Source organism: Vicia villosa, linkage group LG4 (genome assembly GCF_029867415.1).
Source record: "Vicia villosa cultivar HV-30 ecotype Madison, WI linkage group LG4, Vvil1.0, whole genome shotgun sequence".
In the NCBI taxonomy this organism is placed as follows: Eukaryota; Viridiplantae; Streptophyta; class Magnoliopsida; order Fabales; family Fabaceae; genus Vicia; species Vicia villosa.
Genome location: NC_081183.1, coordinates 98,803,071 through 98,822,611, shown reverse-complemented (window position 1 = coordinate 98,822,611; position 19,541 = coordinate 98,803,071). Strand labels below are relative to the sequence as shown.

Below are 19,541 nucleotides of genomic sequence, written 5' to 3'. Positions count from 1 at the left end.
TGAAGAAGACAGATGACATGTTGAAGAAGAAAGTCAAGTTTTTAGTTATATTATTGATTTTGTCCTGGGTTCTGATTTTTTTGTTGAGCATAAAAATAGTGGTTGGCTAATGTAATGTTAGTGTAATATTAGGTCTAATGTTAAAACTAGTATCAGTTTAATGTTAATGTAATGTTTAATGAGATTGTATTGTGATGAGTAATGTTTAATGAGATTGTATTGTGATGAATTTGTTAAAACTGTCAAGTTTCTTGTGTATGCATTTGGTTCAAACCAGTACAGTTTCTGTGTATGAATTTGATAAATATGACACTCTGTCATAAACACGTGTTTCAAAATATCCTGTGTATGCATTATATGCAATTGATAAAAATGACACTCTTCCATAAACAGCTTATGCCATATTGTGAATATTGTGAACACTCTTCCAAACTGTGAACAAAATGTGAACAAAATATTTCACTAATGAACAAAATGTGAACAAAATATTGTGAATATCAGTAGATATTTTAGACCTCAAAGCTTAACAAAATGTGATAAAAATATTGTGAATATCAGTATATATTTTAGACCTCGAAGCTTAACAAAATGTGATAAAAATATGGATCCAGTACATATTCAAAATATTGCCAAAAACATTTTGGTCCACTACAAGTGCATAAGCTTAGTACATAACATAATTCCTATCTACTTAGTACATAATTCCTAGCAACTTGTTTCTTGTGTTTGTGGTGCCTGAGATCCTTGCGTCAAAACGGTAGGTGCTTCGGTGGTTGATGCTTTCTTTTGTTTCTTGGTCTTGTTTCCTCCTTTGGTTGATGCTTTATTTTGTTTCTTGTTCTTGTTACTTCCTTTGGGCAATTGTCGATCCGCCGCAGTCTTTCCTTTGCACGTTCTTGAATTGTGCCCAAAATTCCCACAGCTTTTACATTTGACTATTGTTAAACTCCTCGGCAACATATTGCTTGAAGTGGGTTCATCATTAGCTTTGTTTCTTTTCTTCTTGGGTCTACCGGGGGCTCTTCTCATGACCGGTGGATTAATTGGTTCCCCTTCAGCTGTTGGCCAAAGTCTTGGACCATTGGATGGTAGAACAATGTAAGAATATGTTGCCATGAAGCTTGTTTTTCTGTTCACATCAATTAACCAACATCAGTACAAGCATATAAGTATACCAGCATATCATCAGTACAAGCATATCAATATACCAACATATATATTAGTTCCATATGACAATATATTAGTTCCATATAAGCATACCAGTATATATATATATTAGTATACTAGCATATATATTAGTTCCATACCAGCATACTAGCATATATATAAGCATACCAGTATATTAGTTCCATATGAACACGCAAGGGAAATGCATGCTAGCTTCATAACATCAGTGATAATGATAAATGTTCATACTAGTCTACATGACTGGTTTGCATGGAATTATTACCTTTGTTTTAGCCATGTGACCATGAAAAATATGAAAGTATGGATACGTTCAAAAAAAACTGTGGAATTATTACACATTTTATATGCATGCCAAAACAAACCATAGCACACGAGTATAAGCATATCAGTATAGACACTTTATATTAGCCTGTGGAATTATTCCATAAGCATACAAGTATAAGCACACAAGTATAAGCATATCAGCAAACCATAGCATACAATATATCAGCAAACCATAGCACGCAATATATCAGCAAACCATAGCATACAATATATCAGCAAACCATAGCACACAAGTATAAGCATATCAGCAAACCATAGCATACAAGTATAAGCACACAGCCTTAGCATATCAGTATAATACCTGTAATATTTCGAGACATACGGTTCAACCTCAACCTTGTTGTGTAAAATACAAACCATAGCATGGACACAAGGAATGCCACTCAACGCCCATTTACGACAAGCACAGTAAAATCGTTCCAAGTTCACCTCATAAGTGTCAACCCCATTTGTGACACTAAAAAGGTTGAATGCATCATCTCCATGCCATGTCGGTGTCCAACCTCCAGCTGAGCGCTTTAACCTCTCTATTATTTGTTCAACCCTCGGACAAAGTGTGTTTCTAAACCGGCTCATAAGATTCTTTTGTTTTACTATCCTAACTGTGATATAATGCTTCAAACCTTCAAGTAAAGTAATAACCGGCTTGTCTCTGTACTCTAATATAGCCATGTTGAACGCCTCACACATGTTATTCACCTGCAAATCACAATGACTGGCCGTGCGGTATGCGGACCTTGTCCACATGGAAGGTCTTATTTCCATTATTTCTTTCCATGCATCCTCGTTTATATCCTTTATCTTTTGCATGGCCCTTTCCCAATCCGGCACAACTGTTGCCCTAACTGCCTGCCAAAGTAGTTGTTTCATGTGTCCACCCGGATACTTCTTTTTCCAATTACCGTACAAATGTTTAACACACAGCCTGTGTTCTACGTTTGGTCCCAACTCAGCAATAGCTGGTACCAACCCCTACAAGAACATAGAATAGTTAATAGCATATAAACACTTATAATTAACAAACAAAAAATGTACAACAATTTGATACCTTTTGTTGGTCTGAAATGAATCCTTATGACCTTTGCATTAAATTATTCAGATCTGCTAGTAATAAATCCAAGAACCATTGCCATGAGTCTCTTGTCTCCGCTTCAACCACATCATATGCAATCGGATAAATCTGATTATTTCCATCTTGTCCTACTGCTGTCATTAGTTGACCACCAAACTCACCCTTCAAGAAACATGCATCCAGACCAATTAAAGGTCTACAAGTATAAGCAAATGCAGCTTTGCACGCCTCAAGACACACATATATTCTCTCAAAAACAGGTCCTTTATCAGAAACACCACACTTAATAATCACTGTACTATTGGGATTAGATCTTCTTAGTTCCTCTGCATAATTCCTCAACTTAGAGTATTGCTCAGTCTCAGCACCTTGAATTAGTTCTAATGCTCTTGTTTTGGCCCTATATGCTTGAGCTGAGGAGAGCTTCACACCCCACTTCTCAAATGACTCTGCAATCAATCCTTTTGGCCTCATCTCAGGTGTATGTCTAAGGATTGGTATAAACTTCTTAGCTAGCCACTCAGTTTTAGCTTGTCTATTCTTGGCAGTCCTACGACACGTGTGATCATTAGTCAGGCTCACTAACTGCCAGAACTGATTGCCAACTCTTTTACTAAATCTCATGTGAAATGGATAATCCTTGTCACACCTGATAACTATTCTTTTGCTATCATTTTTCTTGAAGTGCAAGTTTTTTTCCCCTCCATTGCAAATGTCTTCACAGCATCTCTAACAAACTTTTTTGTGGCGAATGTCATTCCAATCTCAAATCTCACTTTATCAACACAATCAGGCATTTTAAATTTGGGAAACCTATGCTCATCACATTCATCTTCACTTCCTTGAGGAGTATCAAGGTCCTCCGAGTCAGCATCATGGCCTTCCTCAAAATCAGCTACTGTTATTGGTTCTACGCCTGAAGACTCATTGTTTGCATCATTGGCTTCTTGCATAAATGTATGACTAGGTACTTCGTGTGTCCAATCCCAATCATCTTCGTCCAAGCCTTCAAATTCACTATCATCCAAATCATCATTAGCATCCATCACAAAGTCTTCATCTTCCTCGCTGACTTCTTCTTGAACTTCTGCCCTATCCTCAGTTAAGACATCTTCTGTATCCCCACCAAGGTCTTCGTCCTTATCCTCACCATGCACTTCATCATCTGAGTCAATGTTTATAGTTTCTTGTTGAGCTTCAACAAACTCTGTCACTTCAACTTCACTTATAACAGTGGGTTCGTCTACCGTATGCTCAACATAAATATCAACACATTCATAACCTGCCACGTCTTCCCCAAATTTCAAAACGTCTGAATCATCGTTAAAAGGTCTAAGCCCGCGCTCAAGAGAAAACTTTGGATTGTGGTACCACATACATTTGATTCTTACATAACCTAACGACTTGATTACTTTGAGAATCTCCATATGTGACATAAAATCGACATCCCATTCACAATTAATTTCATCAACCTTTCCATCTACATATAGCTTGCAAGGATAGTGATTCAAATTCCCTCCATGATTAATTCTAATTTTAACGGCATTTGTCTTAGCTGGCCTACACAACACCCAGATGAAAATACATACTCGAGTCAGAATCTTAAAATACTCAATATTCTTCAACTTCAAACAATTTTTACTTCAACATCATAAAATACTCAATTCGACAAAATCAAACAATATCATAGTTATGAGTGGGGAAATTCTACATACGTTGAACAAAATTTTGGATCCTCCTTAGTCCAAGACGAGGGTGGACAAGAGAACGACATTTCACTGCTCTAGAAATTAGGGATTCGTATCGGGCTTCCACAGATGAAAGATTTGGACCGCAAAAAACAACTTCACTTCCACTGATGTTGAAATTAGGGCTTCGATTTAGGGATTTGCGGTGGGTTTCATGTTTTTGGATTCGTCAATCTCGTCTTCTGGAGGTAGGATATCTCTTGGGTTCGTCAATTTGTTTTAGGGATTTCTAATTACTGTTATTTCACTATATTACTTTAATATTCCATAATAAATACATAATTTTATTAATGAATAAAAAATAAATATATATCTCGTGCCACATCACCAAATAAAATGCCACGTATTAAAAAAGATGACAACTCAGCGCTTCTTGGAGCAAAAGTGGGAAAGGGGGACCAAAATTGTTTAAAAAAAAATAGGGGGACTATTTCCGTGAGTTAGGACAAATAGGGGGACCAAAACTGTAATTTAGCCAAAATATTAATATGGTTAATGTAAAATTTTGGAGGACAAAATTGGAATTGTGCTACTAACTTATTTCATTCCATTGGATACACCCCAATTTAGGTGGAATGAAAAATGAGTTAAAGTAGTGGTATTTGATGGAATAGATTCCATCACATTCCATTCCATTCATTTTTTATAAAACCAAACAATGGAACATAACATCATTCCACTCCATTCCATCATTCCACTCCATTCCATCATTTTCCATCAATCCAAACAGACCTTACGTCTTAGACCAATTTAGCAGTTCTATAACACCAAAGTCATTAACCATCTACTTTAATGTACCAACAAAATCGTACTACATTTAAAGTACCCCATGATACCCCATTTCCTGAACAACACTCAGAATTTTAAAATAACTCCACCTATCACCATCAAACTATCCTCCGTGATGAAAGTTAACATAAAAAACATCCATTTTTGAGAGAGATGTAAGTTGTAGAAATCCGTATGGATATAAGGGAATTACTACTCAATCAAGCAACATTAATCGTTCAACACAATGGAACAATACTACTAAAATTCTAAAATTTAAAACACTGACAATTTGAACACATACCCTAAAAACCTAACAATATTGACAATGTGAACACATACCTCAATCTTTCAGATGCTTCACTTATGCATTTCTCTCCTTCAAATCCTTCTTACTTACTATCCGCGTAGCTGTCCTCCTTCGTCACTTCTGCATTTGTTCTTGTTTAGGTGTTCGTCACTCCTTCCGCTTTTCACTTTACTAATTAGGGATTTCACGTTTCATATGATTAGAATTTATGTAATTGTCATTTTGTTTAATTACTTAAAGAAAATGTTAAAACAATTCTATATCATCGATATAGTCTATATAACTTTTAAAAAAATAATTTTAAAGGACCAAAGTGTTAAGAATAAAATAGCTAATTTAAAGAACTCAGGTGTAATTATGTATTTAATTCATAAATGAATCTTTGTGTATTTGCTTTCTTTTTACTTTCTACTAAACAAAGTTCAGTAATTCCAATCACACCCCACATGATACCAGTTCATAAACCCTAACGCTGAGTAAGCATCGTCCCCGCAGTCACCTCCTCTCACAGAATCACCATCTTCCCCACACCGCCGCCGATTTCAAAACCCCCACACACATTCCCGTACGATGCTCCAACCGCATGCACTCTCCCGCTCCGATGAAGACGAATCGTGATTCAAACCTCAATCCCGCACGTGCTCAACCAACAATCTCCATCACCAATGCCGTCCCTTGGCACGTGACACTCTCCGATGTCGCCGGCACCAACCGTTTCTCCCTATGGGTTCCATCAATCGGACTGAAGCCTGGTTCGTTAAGATCGCCTGCACCGTCTTCGTTCGTTACAATTCATTCGACCGTTTTTTGTTTTATTTTAAAAAGCATTTAACTCCAAACCTAGTTTCAGAGATTGTTCATTATAGGTTTAATAATTTCCCTTCGTTAGGTTTTAAGGTTGTTGAATTCAGTAGGGAGAAGTTGCAGATGAATCATAGTTATTGGACTTATAGTATGTTGTTGAGATCACTTTGCGAATCGAATTGTCACGGTTCGGCGAAATTGGTTTACGATTGGATGAGATTCGATGGGCAGGTTCCGGATAATTGGTTGTTAGGGTTTTTGGTTTCGTCGTATGCGTTGATTGGTAGATTTGATGTTTCGAAAGAATTGCTTGCTGATGTGCAGTGTAATAATATTGGAGTGAATGCCGTTGTTTACAACAATTTGTTTAATGTTTTGATTAAACAGAGTAAAGTAAGGGATGCAGTTGATATGTTTTGGGAGCTTATTCAGTTGAAATATCGTCCGGTGACTTATACGATTAATATTTTGATGCGAGGTTTGTGTAGGGCAGGAGAAATTGACGAGGCTTTTAAGCTTCTTAATGATTCTAGGAGTTTTGGTTGTTCGCCTGATGTGATTACTTATAACACTATTATTCATGGTTTGTGCCGAATTAGTGAGGTTGATAGAGCTAGAAGTTTGCTAAATGAGGTTTGTGTGAAAGGAGAAGTGGTGCCTGATGTAGTTGGTTATACGACGGTAATATCAGGATATTGCAAGATGAGTAAGATGGAGGAGGCATCTTTGGTTTTCGATGAAATGATTAGATCGGGAACTACTCCTAATACGTATACTTTTAATGTTCTTATTGATGGATTTGTTAAGTTGGGTGACATTGGTTCTTCGTTAGCCTTGTACCAGAAGATGCTTTTTCATGGCTGTTATCCCGATGTTGTCACTTTCACTTCCCTTATTAACGGCTATTTTGTTATTGGCCAAGTGAAGTATGCCATGGAAATGTGGGATGAGATGAATAGCAGAAAAATTGCTGCAAGTTTGTATACGTTCTCTGTTCTTGTCAATGGTTTTTGCAAGAACAGTAGATTGCATGAGGCTCGTGACGTTTTGAGAAAACTGAAGCAGAGTGATGTTGTTCCACAGCCATTTGTCTACAATCCTGTTATTGATGGATATTGTAAATCAGGGAATGTCGACGAGGCGAATAAAATTATTGCTGAGATGGAGGAGAAGAGGTGCAAGCCGGATAAGGTGACATACACCATTCTTATTATTGGACATTGTTCGAAAGGGAGAATGGCTGACGCAATCGCTATCTTTGATAAGATGTTGGCAGTATGTTGTACACCTGATGAAATCACTATAAATAATTTAAGATTGTGTCTTTTGAAGGCTGGAATGCCTGCTGAAGCTGCCCGAGTTAAGGAAGCTCTATGTCAGGACAGCACGTTGAGTACTTCATTGAAGAAGAAATCTTTTCATGAAAGTACAGATGCAGATATACCCATTGCTGTTTATTGAAGTGCTATTGCAATCTAGTGGTTAAACAATGCTTCCACCATTTTGTATTCAATACTTGTGCATGTTTTTGGCTTGTGGTACAAAGGAATGCTATAATCAGACCGAGTGTGTCTGTTTGCTGGAGATCACCAACATTTACATTTGCATGCCCGTTCCCTCCAAGATTCTGCTGATTAAGCTGAAGCTAGGTATATATTCTTCTCCGGTTAATTTGGTTATATAAATTTTTCAATAACTTAAAAAGATTTTTTGTCTTATGGAATAACATGAACTGTGTAACATTACAACAACAACAACCAAACCTGTGTAACATTAATGTGTTAAATTGTATTGTAAAGAAGATAGGTAGATTATTAGGTAAGATTAACAGATACAGCAACTATTGAAATGGGGACAAGGAAATTTCTTTATTCTTGAATACACAAGTTGTTTTGAAAGATTTAGGCCAAAATGTAAGGAACTCTCCTTGTCTACAGGCCAATAACAGAAAATTTTCTTATGGTTTCAAACCCTGCATTTCAACTCATTTGACTTAACTAGGTATGCATGTTTACAACCTAGTGGTTTTCTGTACTACATGCACAAAGGGTTAAATTTACAGTACTTTGCAAGATTCTGGGAGTTTAGGGAGTTAGATTGCTGAGTTTTAATAATCAGGAGGTTTTCTGCAGCCGATACTGCAAGGGGTTATGTCCATTCTTGCCTAATATTTACTGTCAGTTTGGTGAATTAGAATTGACTTTGATATACCTTGTATTTGTTTCATAAGCATCCATCCAATTCTTTGTTTCTTTTGATAAAGGTAACTGCACTACAAGTGTTGGATTAAGAGTCGAGCTTTTTTTTCCCCAAAATATTCTTCAGTTTCTCTCTCTCACTTTAAATAAGGCATAGGAATCAGCAGAAATGATGATTTACATAATTTGTAAAGTTAGTTGCATATTTTTCCTTTGACAGGTCTGGCATTGGTATTTTGAATTGCAATTGTGAACTCCAACAATCCCATCCCATGCTGTGAATCACCTAAACCTAGACTTTTTTGACCCTGCGGGTTCAGAGACAAAGTACTTCTCAGTTTTCCTTTGCCCTATTCGGAGAGGCTCAAGTTTCACGATTCACCATCGTAAATCCTACATGGGACTTGAAAGAATGTCAGTCAATGAGTATAGCATGATTCATCACAAGTTTAATAAAACTCACTGGATGTAACTAGTAAAATGTTTAAGAGATAAGGTGAGTTATGTTGAACAAAATTTCATGCTTGAAGTTCAATATATGATTGGCTAAGTATCTGGCCTTTGGGTTCGAATTCTTCCGTGGAGTCAGGTTTATGCATCCTTTTTGGCTCATGTGATGTCATAGGGTGTAACAAAAGTTTTCATCACTAACGTGAAGAAGTTTCAACCATATATGAATTTTTTTATTCTTTCTGGACAGGAGTTTACCATAAAATAGAAGGTGAGTAGCAATCACATATGGCCGATTTGATAAAAGTGTATCTTTCAGGAAGAGTTGTATATCGTGCCTTAAAAAGGCTATTTCCCAAGTCTCAAAACTCTGCAGCCAACTCTTGTCTTGTTTCAGCTGTTGATTAATTCTTTGTATTTCAATTTTTTATCCAAACTCACCTGGTCAAATAAAGAGGTGGACCATCACATTAGGTAGCTATAAACTTTTATAATGATTTATCAATTTTACTGGAAATTTTATTTATTCATTAGTTGTTTTGACAATTTATAAATTAGTTTACTAGTGCCAATTCAGTAATGTAATCTTATGTGCCTCTTTAGGCCATGAAATGGTGGGTAATTGTAGATTTTTTAATGAGGGAGTAAAACCTTGGAAATTGTATATTGATGGATCAATTTCTGGGCCTGTGTGTGTAGCGCAAGAGTTTTGATTATATATAGTCAAAGGTTCTGGCAATATATTCTTTTACAGAATTTCTTATTAGTTGAAATTAAGAAGTAAAACATTTAACTATGTGGATTTTACTGAAAAATTTAAATTTGAGGTTGACTTGTGAAAAAACAAAACTAATGACTTAAGCTAGGTTCATTTATTTAAATGAGTTTCACTTAAAGTCAAACCATATATATACCTAGTGGCTAGTGCCATTATACCCACTATTCTCAAATTCTCTCATTTACACCTTTGGTCAAATCACATAGCTGTAATCCTCAGTGTTGAAAGATCTTAAATTTGTTGAACAATTCTTAACTAGTCATTGTCCATTTGTTGAACTGTTCTTTTCATTCACCAAGAACCAAAATGTATTATTCTCTATTTGTATGTTAAACAACTTGAAAATAATTATAACTTCCTCTTTTAATTGGAGAATAAAAAATAAAACTAACAAACATATCTTTCATGTGAGATCCACTACAATTGCACTCCCACTCATATCTCTTTTCTCCAATGTATTTATGTACTCTCTCTTGGGGTACAATTGATATAGCTCATCACACTTAGTTTACAGTAGTTTGTACACTATAAAATCACTAAACATTTTTTGAAAAATATTTGTATATATATACAAAATGATTTTTGTTTCCATTAAGCTAAGTTTCATAGCTTTTTTTATGTGGCTGCGGCGAAGGGGAAGGAGAAGGAGAATTCAACGCACTTCCTCTATAATTTTGATGCCTGTCTATCCGCACACGAGGCCGTGGCTGTGACTGCGGCCGTGATTGCGATTGGGGCATCGGCGACCTAGGAGATTTAAGCGGGTGATGCCTATGACCATTCCTACGATATTGACCATTTTCTCTTTTCCTCTCCTTCGTCGATTCATCTTCCTTTGCTTGATCTTTTTCTTTAACCACTTCATTATTCTCAACTGGAACAGTGTAAACAAAGGGTCCAATTGGAATATCATCAAAATCTTGCAAGGGTTCCAAGATCTTAACCACATTGCTCATGGTAGGCCTACTCTTTGGCCTATGGCTAAGACATTGATAAGCCAATGAAGCTGCTTTTTTAGTACCCATTTCAGAGTACTGTCCTTCAAGTTTTGGATCCATTATTTTAACAAGTTTTCTTGCATCAATTAACATTGGTCTTGCCCAATCAACTAGGTTTTGTTCCCTTGCAGGACGGTTTTTGTCCACTGACTTTCTCCCTGTTAGCAATTCCAACAAAACAACTCCAAAGCTATACACATCACTCTTAGCTGTCAAATGACCTATAACAAAACATTATTAAAATAAAATTGATTTAGTCCTAAGAATTCCAGCTCAAGATCCCTTAAGTTAATCACATATCATCATTAATATCATACATTATCATTATTAATTATATTGATATCCAACAAAAAATAACTTTATTTTAAGTAAAATTTGGCTCAAAATATGATTTTTTTACCTGTCATGACATATTCAGGAGCAGCATAGCCTTGAGTACCCATAACTCTTGTTGAAACGTGGGTGTCATCTCCTTCAGGTCCATCTTTTGCCAACCCAAAGTCAGAGAGTTTTGCATTATAGTCCTAAAAAAATAAATTCAAACAATAAGTATAATAATTATGAAATGATGCTTCAATTAAGAGTTTCTAATTGTCCTACACCTGTTTAGTGTAATTTTTTTAAACCAGTTCAGTTGATAACTGTGCAGGCACATTCGATTGCAAAAGTGCAGATTCGAACATGCAACATTCCAGACCATTAGGCTACTAGACAAAAAAAAAAAAACATTTGAATAATAAAAAATGTGATACATACAGAGTCTAGCAAGATGTTTGAAGCTTTGAAATCTCTATAAATAACAGGTTGCTCAGCTTCATGAAGAAATGCTAAACCTTTTGCAGCTCCAACAGCAATTTTCATTCTTGTTGACCATGGTAATGATGCTGAAAATCCTAAAAAAAATTTAAAAAAAGGTTAATTTTCTTTTCTTCTTCAAAACATATTGAAATAAAAGAAGAAAAGTATTAAGAAAAATCTTACTTCTAAATAACTGATTTTCCAAACTTCCTCTTGGTAAATATTCATAGACCAAAAGCCTATGTTCATCTTCACAACAATATCCAATTAGCTTCACAAGATGTTGATGCCTTAATTGTCCAAGAACAACAACTTCAGTCTGTAATAATAATAATCATAATCACAACTTACAAAATCAGAACTTATAGTTATAAAAAGCACTTATCGTTAAACCATAACGCTAAAAAAAAAGTGCTTACCAGCCACTCTTTATGACCTTGCTTGCTTTCCAAGTCCAAGAGTTTAACAGCAACAGGCTGCGCTTTCAAACCGGGCCTAACCCTATCATCGATAAACCCTTTATGAACCGGTCCGAACCCACCTTCGCCAAGAAAATTACTTGAAGAAAAGTGCTGTGTTATAGCTTTAAGTTCAACAACGGTAAACTTATAGAGATTAGACCCTGCTAGAGAAAGAGAGTTAGTTAACTCTTCGGATAAAGTCGTGTTTTGATAACTCAAATCTTCTATAGAAATCCTATGAGTTGAGGTTGAGGTTGAAGAGTTTCTTGGCTTTGTTGATACTACTTTCTTTGGCTTTGGTGATGGATACTCTCCATGGAAACATGTTGAAGGGAGAATCGATTTTAGTATAGATTTCATTGTCATTGTTGTTGATGATTATGAGTTTGAAATTGAATTAATCTATAATCATATAGTAGTTTGTGTTTGGTGTATATATATATATATAGGTGTATATCTAGATATATAGATATTTGAGGAAGGTTTTGTTGGTGAGAATTTGTGAGGAATTAGGTAGGAAGAGAGATGATGAAAAATTTGGAAAGAGTTTGGAAGAGAAAAGAGGTATTCACGTTCTTTTTATATCTTCCCTACGTTGAATTTTTCTTATAGTTTTTTTCTTTTGTTTTGTTGTCTTGGTCTTCTATGCGATGTAAATCTTATTCTTTGTTCATACACATACACCATATAATGATTTTTTCTTTTAAATGGGAAAGAAAGAATTATTATTAATGATTATTTTGTATAAAATTTGAACTTTTTTTAATGTTATAAAATCAAACTCTTGCACCTTATGTATAAAAAAATTCTAGCATATATTTATATTTTATTATGAGAAAAGGGGTGATGCACGGACAGTGTAAAATAGTTTTACACTGTCAACTAGTCACAACCATGTATCCAATTTCATTACACTTTTATCTTTAAAAAGTTTTAATGACATGGAAAATTGTTTGTTTTCTATTGGATGACAGTGTAAAACTGTTTTACACTGCCAGTGCATATCCATTAAACCCTTTTTTTATTATTATTATTATTATTATTATTATTATTATTATTATTATTAAAGATCAATTAAAAAATAAATTAATATTTTGTTACTAGTATTCTTAAGTATTTATTAGAGAGAAAGAAATAAAAAAGTTTCTAATTATTGGTAGTTAAGGGTGTTTTAGAAAAAAATTATGTAAAAATGATAAAATATGTTAATTTTATTGATATGTAAATGACCATAAAATGACATGTAAAAAAATAATAAAGAGATTATTTTTTTTAACTCTCTTTCTCCCATTAATTTCGCACAAATTAAAAAAAATATAAATAAAAGAAATAGATAAACTAATAATTTAAATACAAAAAAAAAATCTAAAAAATGATGTACATATTATAAATGTTACGAAATTATGCTATTTATTTCAAATTCAAATAATTTTAGTTTTCATATTTTATCTAATTTTAAATTAATTCATATATTTTAAATTTAAACAATTTTGATAATTATTTCTCACATTTTACATTGGAAATTAACAACTTGTCTACTTTTAATGTTTTTATAATTTGTATTTTTTATTTTTCAATTTTCACAACAATTTTTTTAATCATCTTTTCACATTTTTGCATTAAAAAATTGACGATATATTTATTTTTTATAATATATAATTTATATATTTTTCTTTAAAATTTATAATTTTTTTACATAATAATTTATCATGTTTTACATGTGATATGCCATTTAAAAATAAAAAGATAATCAATTTAAGAACAAACAACATGTGAGAAAGAAATCAAAATTATTTAAATATAAAATAGAGACATTAAATATATAAATAAAATAAAATAGAAGAATCAAAATTATAATTTAAATATAATATTAACTAGAGGCAACAAATCAGAGTCAATAAATAATAAAAGCTACATTGACAATTTATTTGAGATTTTTCTTCTTCTTTAAATATAATAATTATATAAAGTAACTTTTTGGCCTAACCTAATTAAGAGTATATTAACTTAAAATAGAGACTAATTCATTGAAGTACGGAGATTTTAATGTTCTTTGATAAAAGGTTACTATTTTAATGTGCTTTGATTAAATATCAATCTCTAATCAAATGTTTAAGAAATTCAATAATCTTTTAACTAATTGATATTAGTTATTAATTTTGTATAAACATGTTAGTAGTTGATCTGTACTACCTCATTTCTTTTTTTACATATCAAATTTGCATAATTTTTATTTCTAATTATTTATTATTTTTAAAGTTCAATTTATTATTAATTATAAACTTATTAATAATACTTTTGATTATTTATCATAAAGAGAAATATAAATGAAATGATAAATAATTAAAGATAATATAGGAAAAATAAAAGTAATAATATTAAAAAATATTAATTTTTTTATATATATATATATATATATATATATATATATATATATATATATATATATATATATATATATATATATATATATATATATATATATATATATATATATATATATATATATATATATATATATATATATATATATACCTTGTAAAAAGGAAGAGAGGGAGTGGTTGTTTGTTTGACAAGAAACAAGCAAAGAAAGATTTATATAATTTGATTAATGGAGAACCGGTTATCTTAAGTCTAACAAGTTGGTTAAACGAAAATGACATAATTACCCTTTACCGCTTGACTTTAGCACATTTATGTTTCACAAGTTTGAAAAAATGAAACTTTTGTCATGTCATATTTGGAACTTATATAACATCCAAGAATCTAAGTTTTCATTTCTAAATTTGAAGATTTCATGCACACGGAACCAAAAATAGTTTCTAATTTCATTTTCTTCTAGGTTTTGTTGGGTTAGCGTTGACATTTAATATTTATATTACAAGGATATTGTTCGGATGTCCACATCAATCAACACTTTCTCTATAATAAAGCAAACTTCTAGTAGAAGTTTTAATCTACAAAATCAATTAAATTCACACAAAAATGACATGTCAAATTTTAAATCCTACACAGCAGTCTTGTCTGTCTTATGTAAGAATTATGCGATGATTACATGATGATATAGTTAGGGGTAGTTTTGTCATTTGATGGATTAGTTTCTTACGAGTTTATTTTTCAGATATTGAAAATAAAGTAGTTAATGCTTGGTTGGATTAGTTTCTAGAAGATGGAATATGATTTAAATTATTCAATCAAGTTGTTGTATATAAAATGATACTAATCAACATCAATAAGCAGATTGATCGGAAGATTTGCATTCGGTTACGATTAACACGAGGACTTGTATTAATAATTAAATTATGATTCTAGAAAAAAGACTAATACATGTGGTTTATATTTGGACAATGCTATGATACTACACCACGCGGTAAACGTAGTTGCTATGTAAATGCTAGAGAGGGCTTGAATGAAAATAAGTCACAATCAATTGTACTTTCCAATACCTAACGTGAATATCATTTTTGGAGGAGTTAGTAATCCACAATTGAAAGATAGAGTTTATTATTTCTTTGTATAATTGTTTCATGTAAAAAGTGATCCACCTTTAAGATCTATTAGGTGAATTTTAAGTTTGACAATAAAGTTGATATGTCTGATGCAAAATCGTCTTTGAGGGATGTAAAACGGACTATTCCATATAATTTGAAAACTTTCATAGCTTTTATGTGACTAAATTGAGTCTCATAAAATATTCATAATAGTTAAATTGTGGTTAGATATGATTTCTATTTATTTTTTCATAATTAAATTATGACTAATTTATATAGGATTTCCGGAAAAATTAAGAAGACTATAGTCTAATAAGAGACTATGATTTATATAACTAAAAATTTCAGTTTGTCATGTCACACCTTTAATTGGCGTATATACTTTATAGAAAAAATTAATAGTGTGAATTAACCATTCACATAAAAAGGTTACACTTTTCAAAACCAAATTAATGATTCACCCCACACTCTGAAAATGCCAACTATTGTGGTTCCTCCTTTTACTAATGCTTTGATTAGTCACCCAAATAACTAATGGAAGTGACCTTATCTTTTATCTAACAACATATTGATATTGATATAGGGATACATGATATTGTTCAAGTTCAAGACTCCATATAAGCACAAGAAGGGGGAAAATGGAAGATGCAGAAAGGGAGAGAATTGATTAGCAAAAAAAAAAAATTTTACAATTGTAACTAACTATTACAACTAACATTCAGTTATATATGGTCTTGAATTTGAATTATATTTAACACCATCCCTTAATTCTTATTCAAGACTAAAAATCAACAACACCAATTTTATCCCTCAATTTGATGAATTGTTCAGTCTTGATTGCCTTGGTTAGCACATCTGCAGGTTGTTTCTGAATGATGAAATGAACAACCTCAAGCACTCCATTCTGAACTTGATTTCACAAAAAGTGGAACTTTGTGTCAATGTGTTTACTCCTTCCAAGTAGCACTAAGTTCTTAGCAATGCTTATTGCTGGCTTGTTATCTATCATCAATTTCACTGGCTTTCTCACCTTAAACTTTATCTCCTGAAACAAATTAGTGAACTAGACAACTTGACAAGCAGTCAATGCTCCAACAATGTATTTTGCCTCACAGGTTGATAGTGCAACCACTAGTTTCTTCTCTGAGCACCATGAAATAGGAGCTCCTAGATACATGAACATGTATCTTGCGGTGCTTTGTTTATCTACCATGCCTACACACCATTTCGAATCTGAATAACATATCAGCTCAACATCACCTATCATACCAGATGGAAACATAATGCCATGCCTTAGTGTTCCCTTTACATACCTGAGTATCCTTACTACAACTTGGTAACGTGACCCTTTTGGTTTGCTCATGAACCTACTCACCATTCCAACATCATAACATATGTCAGACCTAGTGTTACACAGATATCTTAGAGAGCCAACCAACTGTTTGAAGGTGGTTGCATCTACTTCCTAGCCATTATAATGAATATCCAATTTATGGTTTGTCTCTGCAGGTGTGATTGCAGACTTACAATTCATCAACTCAAATCTCTTTAGCAACTCAAACTCATACTTTAGTTGATGCAGAATGATTCCTGTAGTAGTGAGTAAAATATCAATCCCTAAAAATTATACCATGTTGCCAAGGCCATTCATATCAAATGTATTCATCAACACCTTCTTGAACTTGTTCATCTCATTGATATAACTCTTTGTCAGCATCATGTCATCAACATAAAGACACACCAATATCACATTGCCACTAAGAGTATGTTGCACATACACTCAATACTAAAGTTCACACTTGTCGAACCCTTATTTCTTAAAGAAAGAGTCTATCTTCAGATTCCAAGCCCTTGGAGCTCGTTTAAGCCTATACAAATCCTTATGTAGCTTGTACACCATCCCTTCTTTATGGTTCATCATAAATCCAGAATGTTGTAATACATATACTTCTTTTTGCAATGGACCATTCAGAAATGCAAATTTTACATCTAAATGTAGCACACGCCAATTCCTATTTGCAACTATAGCAATCACCAATCTTATTGTTTTATGTCTAGCTACAGGTGCAAACACTTCAAATTAGTCTAACCCAGGTTTTTGTAGAAATCCTCTGACTACTAACCTTGCTTTATGGTTAACAATTGACCCATCTAGCTTCAGCTTTATCTTAAAAAACCATCTCACACTAATGGCTTTCTTATTCTTTGGCAAAGCAGTCAACTCCCATATCTTGTTTCTTTCAATTGCCTCAAGTTATTCCTGCATGGCCTTCACTCACACCTTCATCTTAAGAGCCTCATCAATGCTGACTGGTTCAACATCCACCATCATGACACAATGAATAACCCCCCTTCACTATCAATTTCATTGTCATGCAACATATCAAAATTTTCAAATCTCCTTCGTACCTGTTTAATTCTCTGTGGTCTCTGAAACTGCACATGTTCACCATCAGATTCTCCTTCAAAGGCAGGTTCACCATCAGAGGCAAGTTCACCATCAAAGGCAGGATCATCTTCAGAGGAAGACAGAGACTTGTTCGAGTCCCATGTTTCTGATTCTTTAACTATGACATCCCTGCTGACTTCAACTCTATTGGTGGTAGGGAAATAAAACTTATAAGCACTCGTACATTGGTAACCTATAAACAATATGACTTTGCTCCCATCGTCCAATTTCCTTCTAGTAGCATCAGGTACATGTTTGTGACATACAAAACTAAACACCTTGAAATGGATCACACTTTGTTTTCTTCCAGTCCACTTCTCTAGAGGAAATGCTTCTTTTAACTTCTTTGTTGGACATTTGTTTAGCACATATGCTGTAGTGGCAATGGCTTCATCCTATAATGTGTGAGGTAGATTCTTTTCTTTCAGCATGCTTCTTGTCATGTTAAGTAGAGTTCTATTTATTCTTTCAGCAAGACCATTATGCTGTGGAGTGTATGGAGCAGTCACCTCATGCTCAACTCCATCCTCCTCACAGAACTTCGTGAACTCTATTAAATTAAACTCACCTCCACCATCAGTTTTGAGGATCTTCAAACTTTGTCCACTTTCATTTTTAACCTTCACTTTGAACTTTTTGAACTAAGTAAACACCTCATACAACTTCAATAAATTGTCCTTCATGGTTATTGAGTAGCCTTTTTCAAGCAGCTGACCTACACTCATCAAATTTCTATTCATGCCAGGAACATACCATACATCCTTGATCAGTACAAATTTTACATTCTTCAATTTTACTTTGACATTTCTCATTCCTTCATCATCCAAATACTCATCATCAGCACATTAGATCTTAGTCTTTCTTCCTGAATCAAAATTAATCAGCCATTGCTTATTACTAGTTAGGTGATTTGAGCAACATGTGTCTATATACCACCAGTCTGCCATTATTCCACCTTCATTCTCAGCTGCCATCAATAGCACTAGTTCAATTTCTAAATCTCCTCTGGCTATGTTGACTTCTTCACCCTTACTTTCCTTGTTTGACCATCAATCAATAACAAAATGGCCAAACTTGTTGCAACTGTAGCACTGAACCTTTCTCTTATCAAACTTCTTCTTTCCCTTCTGAACATTTTTTTCCACATGCATCACATCAAGAAAATATCCTATATCGAGATTAGACCAATATGGAAGATCAAAGAACACCGATCTATTTTTCCAAATATTTCTCTCAATGAGACCTTTTTTATTCATTCCAAAAAGAAAAATAAGGTGTTCTTATCATTGATAAACTGCATCGCTAATTAAAGGTTCAGAAGAAATTTCAAACTCCTGCTCTCGGTTAAAAGCCTTCCGCAATCTACGATAAGGATGATTGTGGTTTATAATTTTTCGATGTTCGAGGAAAACATTCTTTTTTTCAAACTCAAGCTGGTGAAAACAAGTATTAGATTCACATATAAGACACATTTTATGTCCTTTGACATTGTATCCAGCCAAATTACTATATGTAGGAAAGTTAATGATTGTGCAAAATAATATTGCATGCATCTTAAACTTTTCACCGGAATATGCATCATCAACGTCAATACCTTTATCCCACAAAAGTTTTAAATCTTCAATTAATGGACTGAGATAAACATCTATATTGTTTCCAAGTTGTCTTGCTCCAAAAATCATCATACTTAACATCATATACTTG

At 33.4% G+C, this 19,541-nt stretch overlaps 3 protein-coding genes across 3 annotated transcripts; 1 reads left to right on the top strand and 2 right to left on the bottom strand.

The window, feature by feature from the left end:
* Positions 1-705: 705 nt before the first annotated feature.
* Positions 706-3,208, bottom strand: LOC131597563 (uncharacterized). The gene is made up of 3 exons (XM_058870254.1): positions 2,669-3,208; positions 1,814-2,484; positions 706-1,129 (listed from the first exon to the last, which is right to left on the bottom strand). Exons 1-3 carry the CDS (start codon positions 3,206-3,208, stop codon positions 706-708), a joined length of 1,635 nt encoding a protein of 544 aa, XP_058726237.1.
* A 2,600-nt stretch (positions 3,209-5,808) lies between these two features.
* LOC131595005 (pentatricopeptide repeat-containing protein At2g06000-like) lies at positions 5,809-9,347 on the top strand. Its single transcript, XM_058867219.1, has 2 exons — positions 5,809-7,863; positions 8,633-9,347. Exon 1 carries the CDS (start codon positions 6,134-6,136, stop codon positions 7,673-7,675), a length of 1,542 nt encoding a protein of 513 aa, XP_058723202.1. The 5' UTR covers positions 5,809-6,133; the 3' UTR covers positions 7,676-7,863; positions 8,633-9,347.
* A 105-nt stretch (positions 9,348-9,452) lies between these two features.
* On the bottom strand, positions 9,453-12,462 carry LOC131595006 (serine/threonine-protein kinase RIPK-like). The gene is made up of 5 exons (XM_058867220.1): positions 11,856-12,462; positions 11,620-11,755; positions 11,395-11,531; positions 11,039-11,162; positions 9,453-10,859 (listed from the first exon to the last, which is right to left on the bottom strand). The coding sequence occupies exons 1-5, from the start codon at positions 12,261-12,263 to the stop codon at positions 10,237-10,239; spliced, it is 1,428 nt and encodes a 475-aa protein (XP_058723203.1). The 5' UTR covers positions 12,264-12,462; the 3' UTR covers positions 9,453-10,236.
* Between the last annotated feature and the right edge of the window lie 7,079 nt (positions 12,463-19,541).

Coding starts and splice junctions, on each gene's coding strand:
- LOC131597563 (XM_058870254.1), bottom strand. CDS start 3,208: ATGAGATTTAGTAAAAGAGTTGGCAATCAGTTCTGGCAGTTAGTGAGC. Junction 2,485..2,668: donor ATCCGATTGCATATGATGTG/GTTGAAGCGGAG, acceptor ATGTTCTTGTAG/GGGTTGGTACCAGCTATTGC. Junction 1,130..1,813: donor TATGTCTCGAAATATTACAG/GTATTATACTGA, acceptor TGATGTGAACAG/AAAAACAAGCTTCATGGCAA.
- LOC131595005 (XM_058867219.1), top strand. CDS start 6,134: ATGGGTTCCATCAATCGGACTGAAGCCTGGTTCGTTAAGATCGCCTGC.
- LOC131595006 (XM_058867220.1), bottom strand. CDS start 12,263: ATGACAATGAAATCTATACTAAAATCGATTCTCCCTTCAACATGTTTC. Junction 11,532..11,619: donor GGAAAATCAGTTATTTAGAA/GTAAGATTTTTC, acceptor AATTTTTTTTAG/GATTTTCAGCATCATTACCA. Junction 11,163..11,394: donor CAAACATCTTGCTAGACTCT/GTATGTATCACA, acceptor TTATTTTTTTAG/GACTATAATGCAAAACTCTC.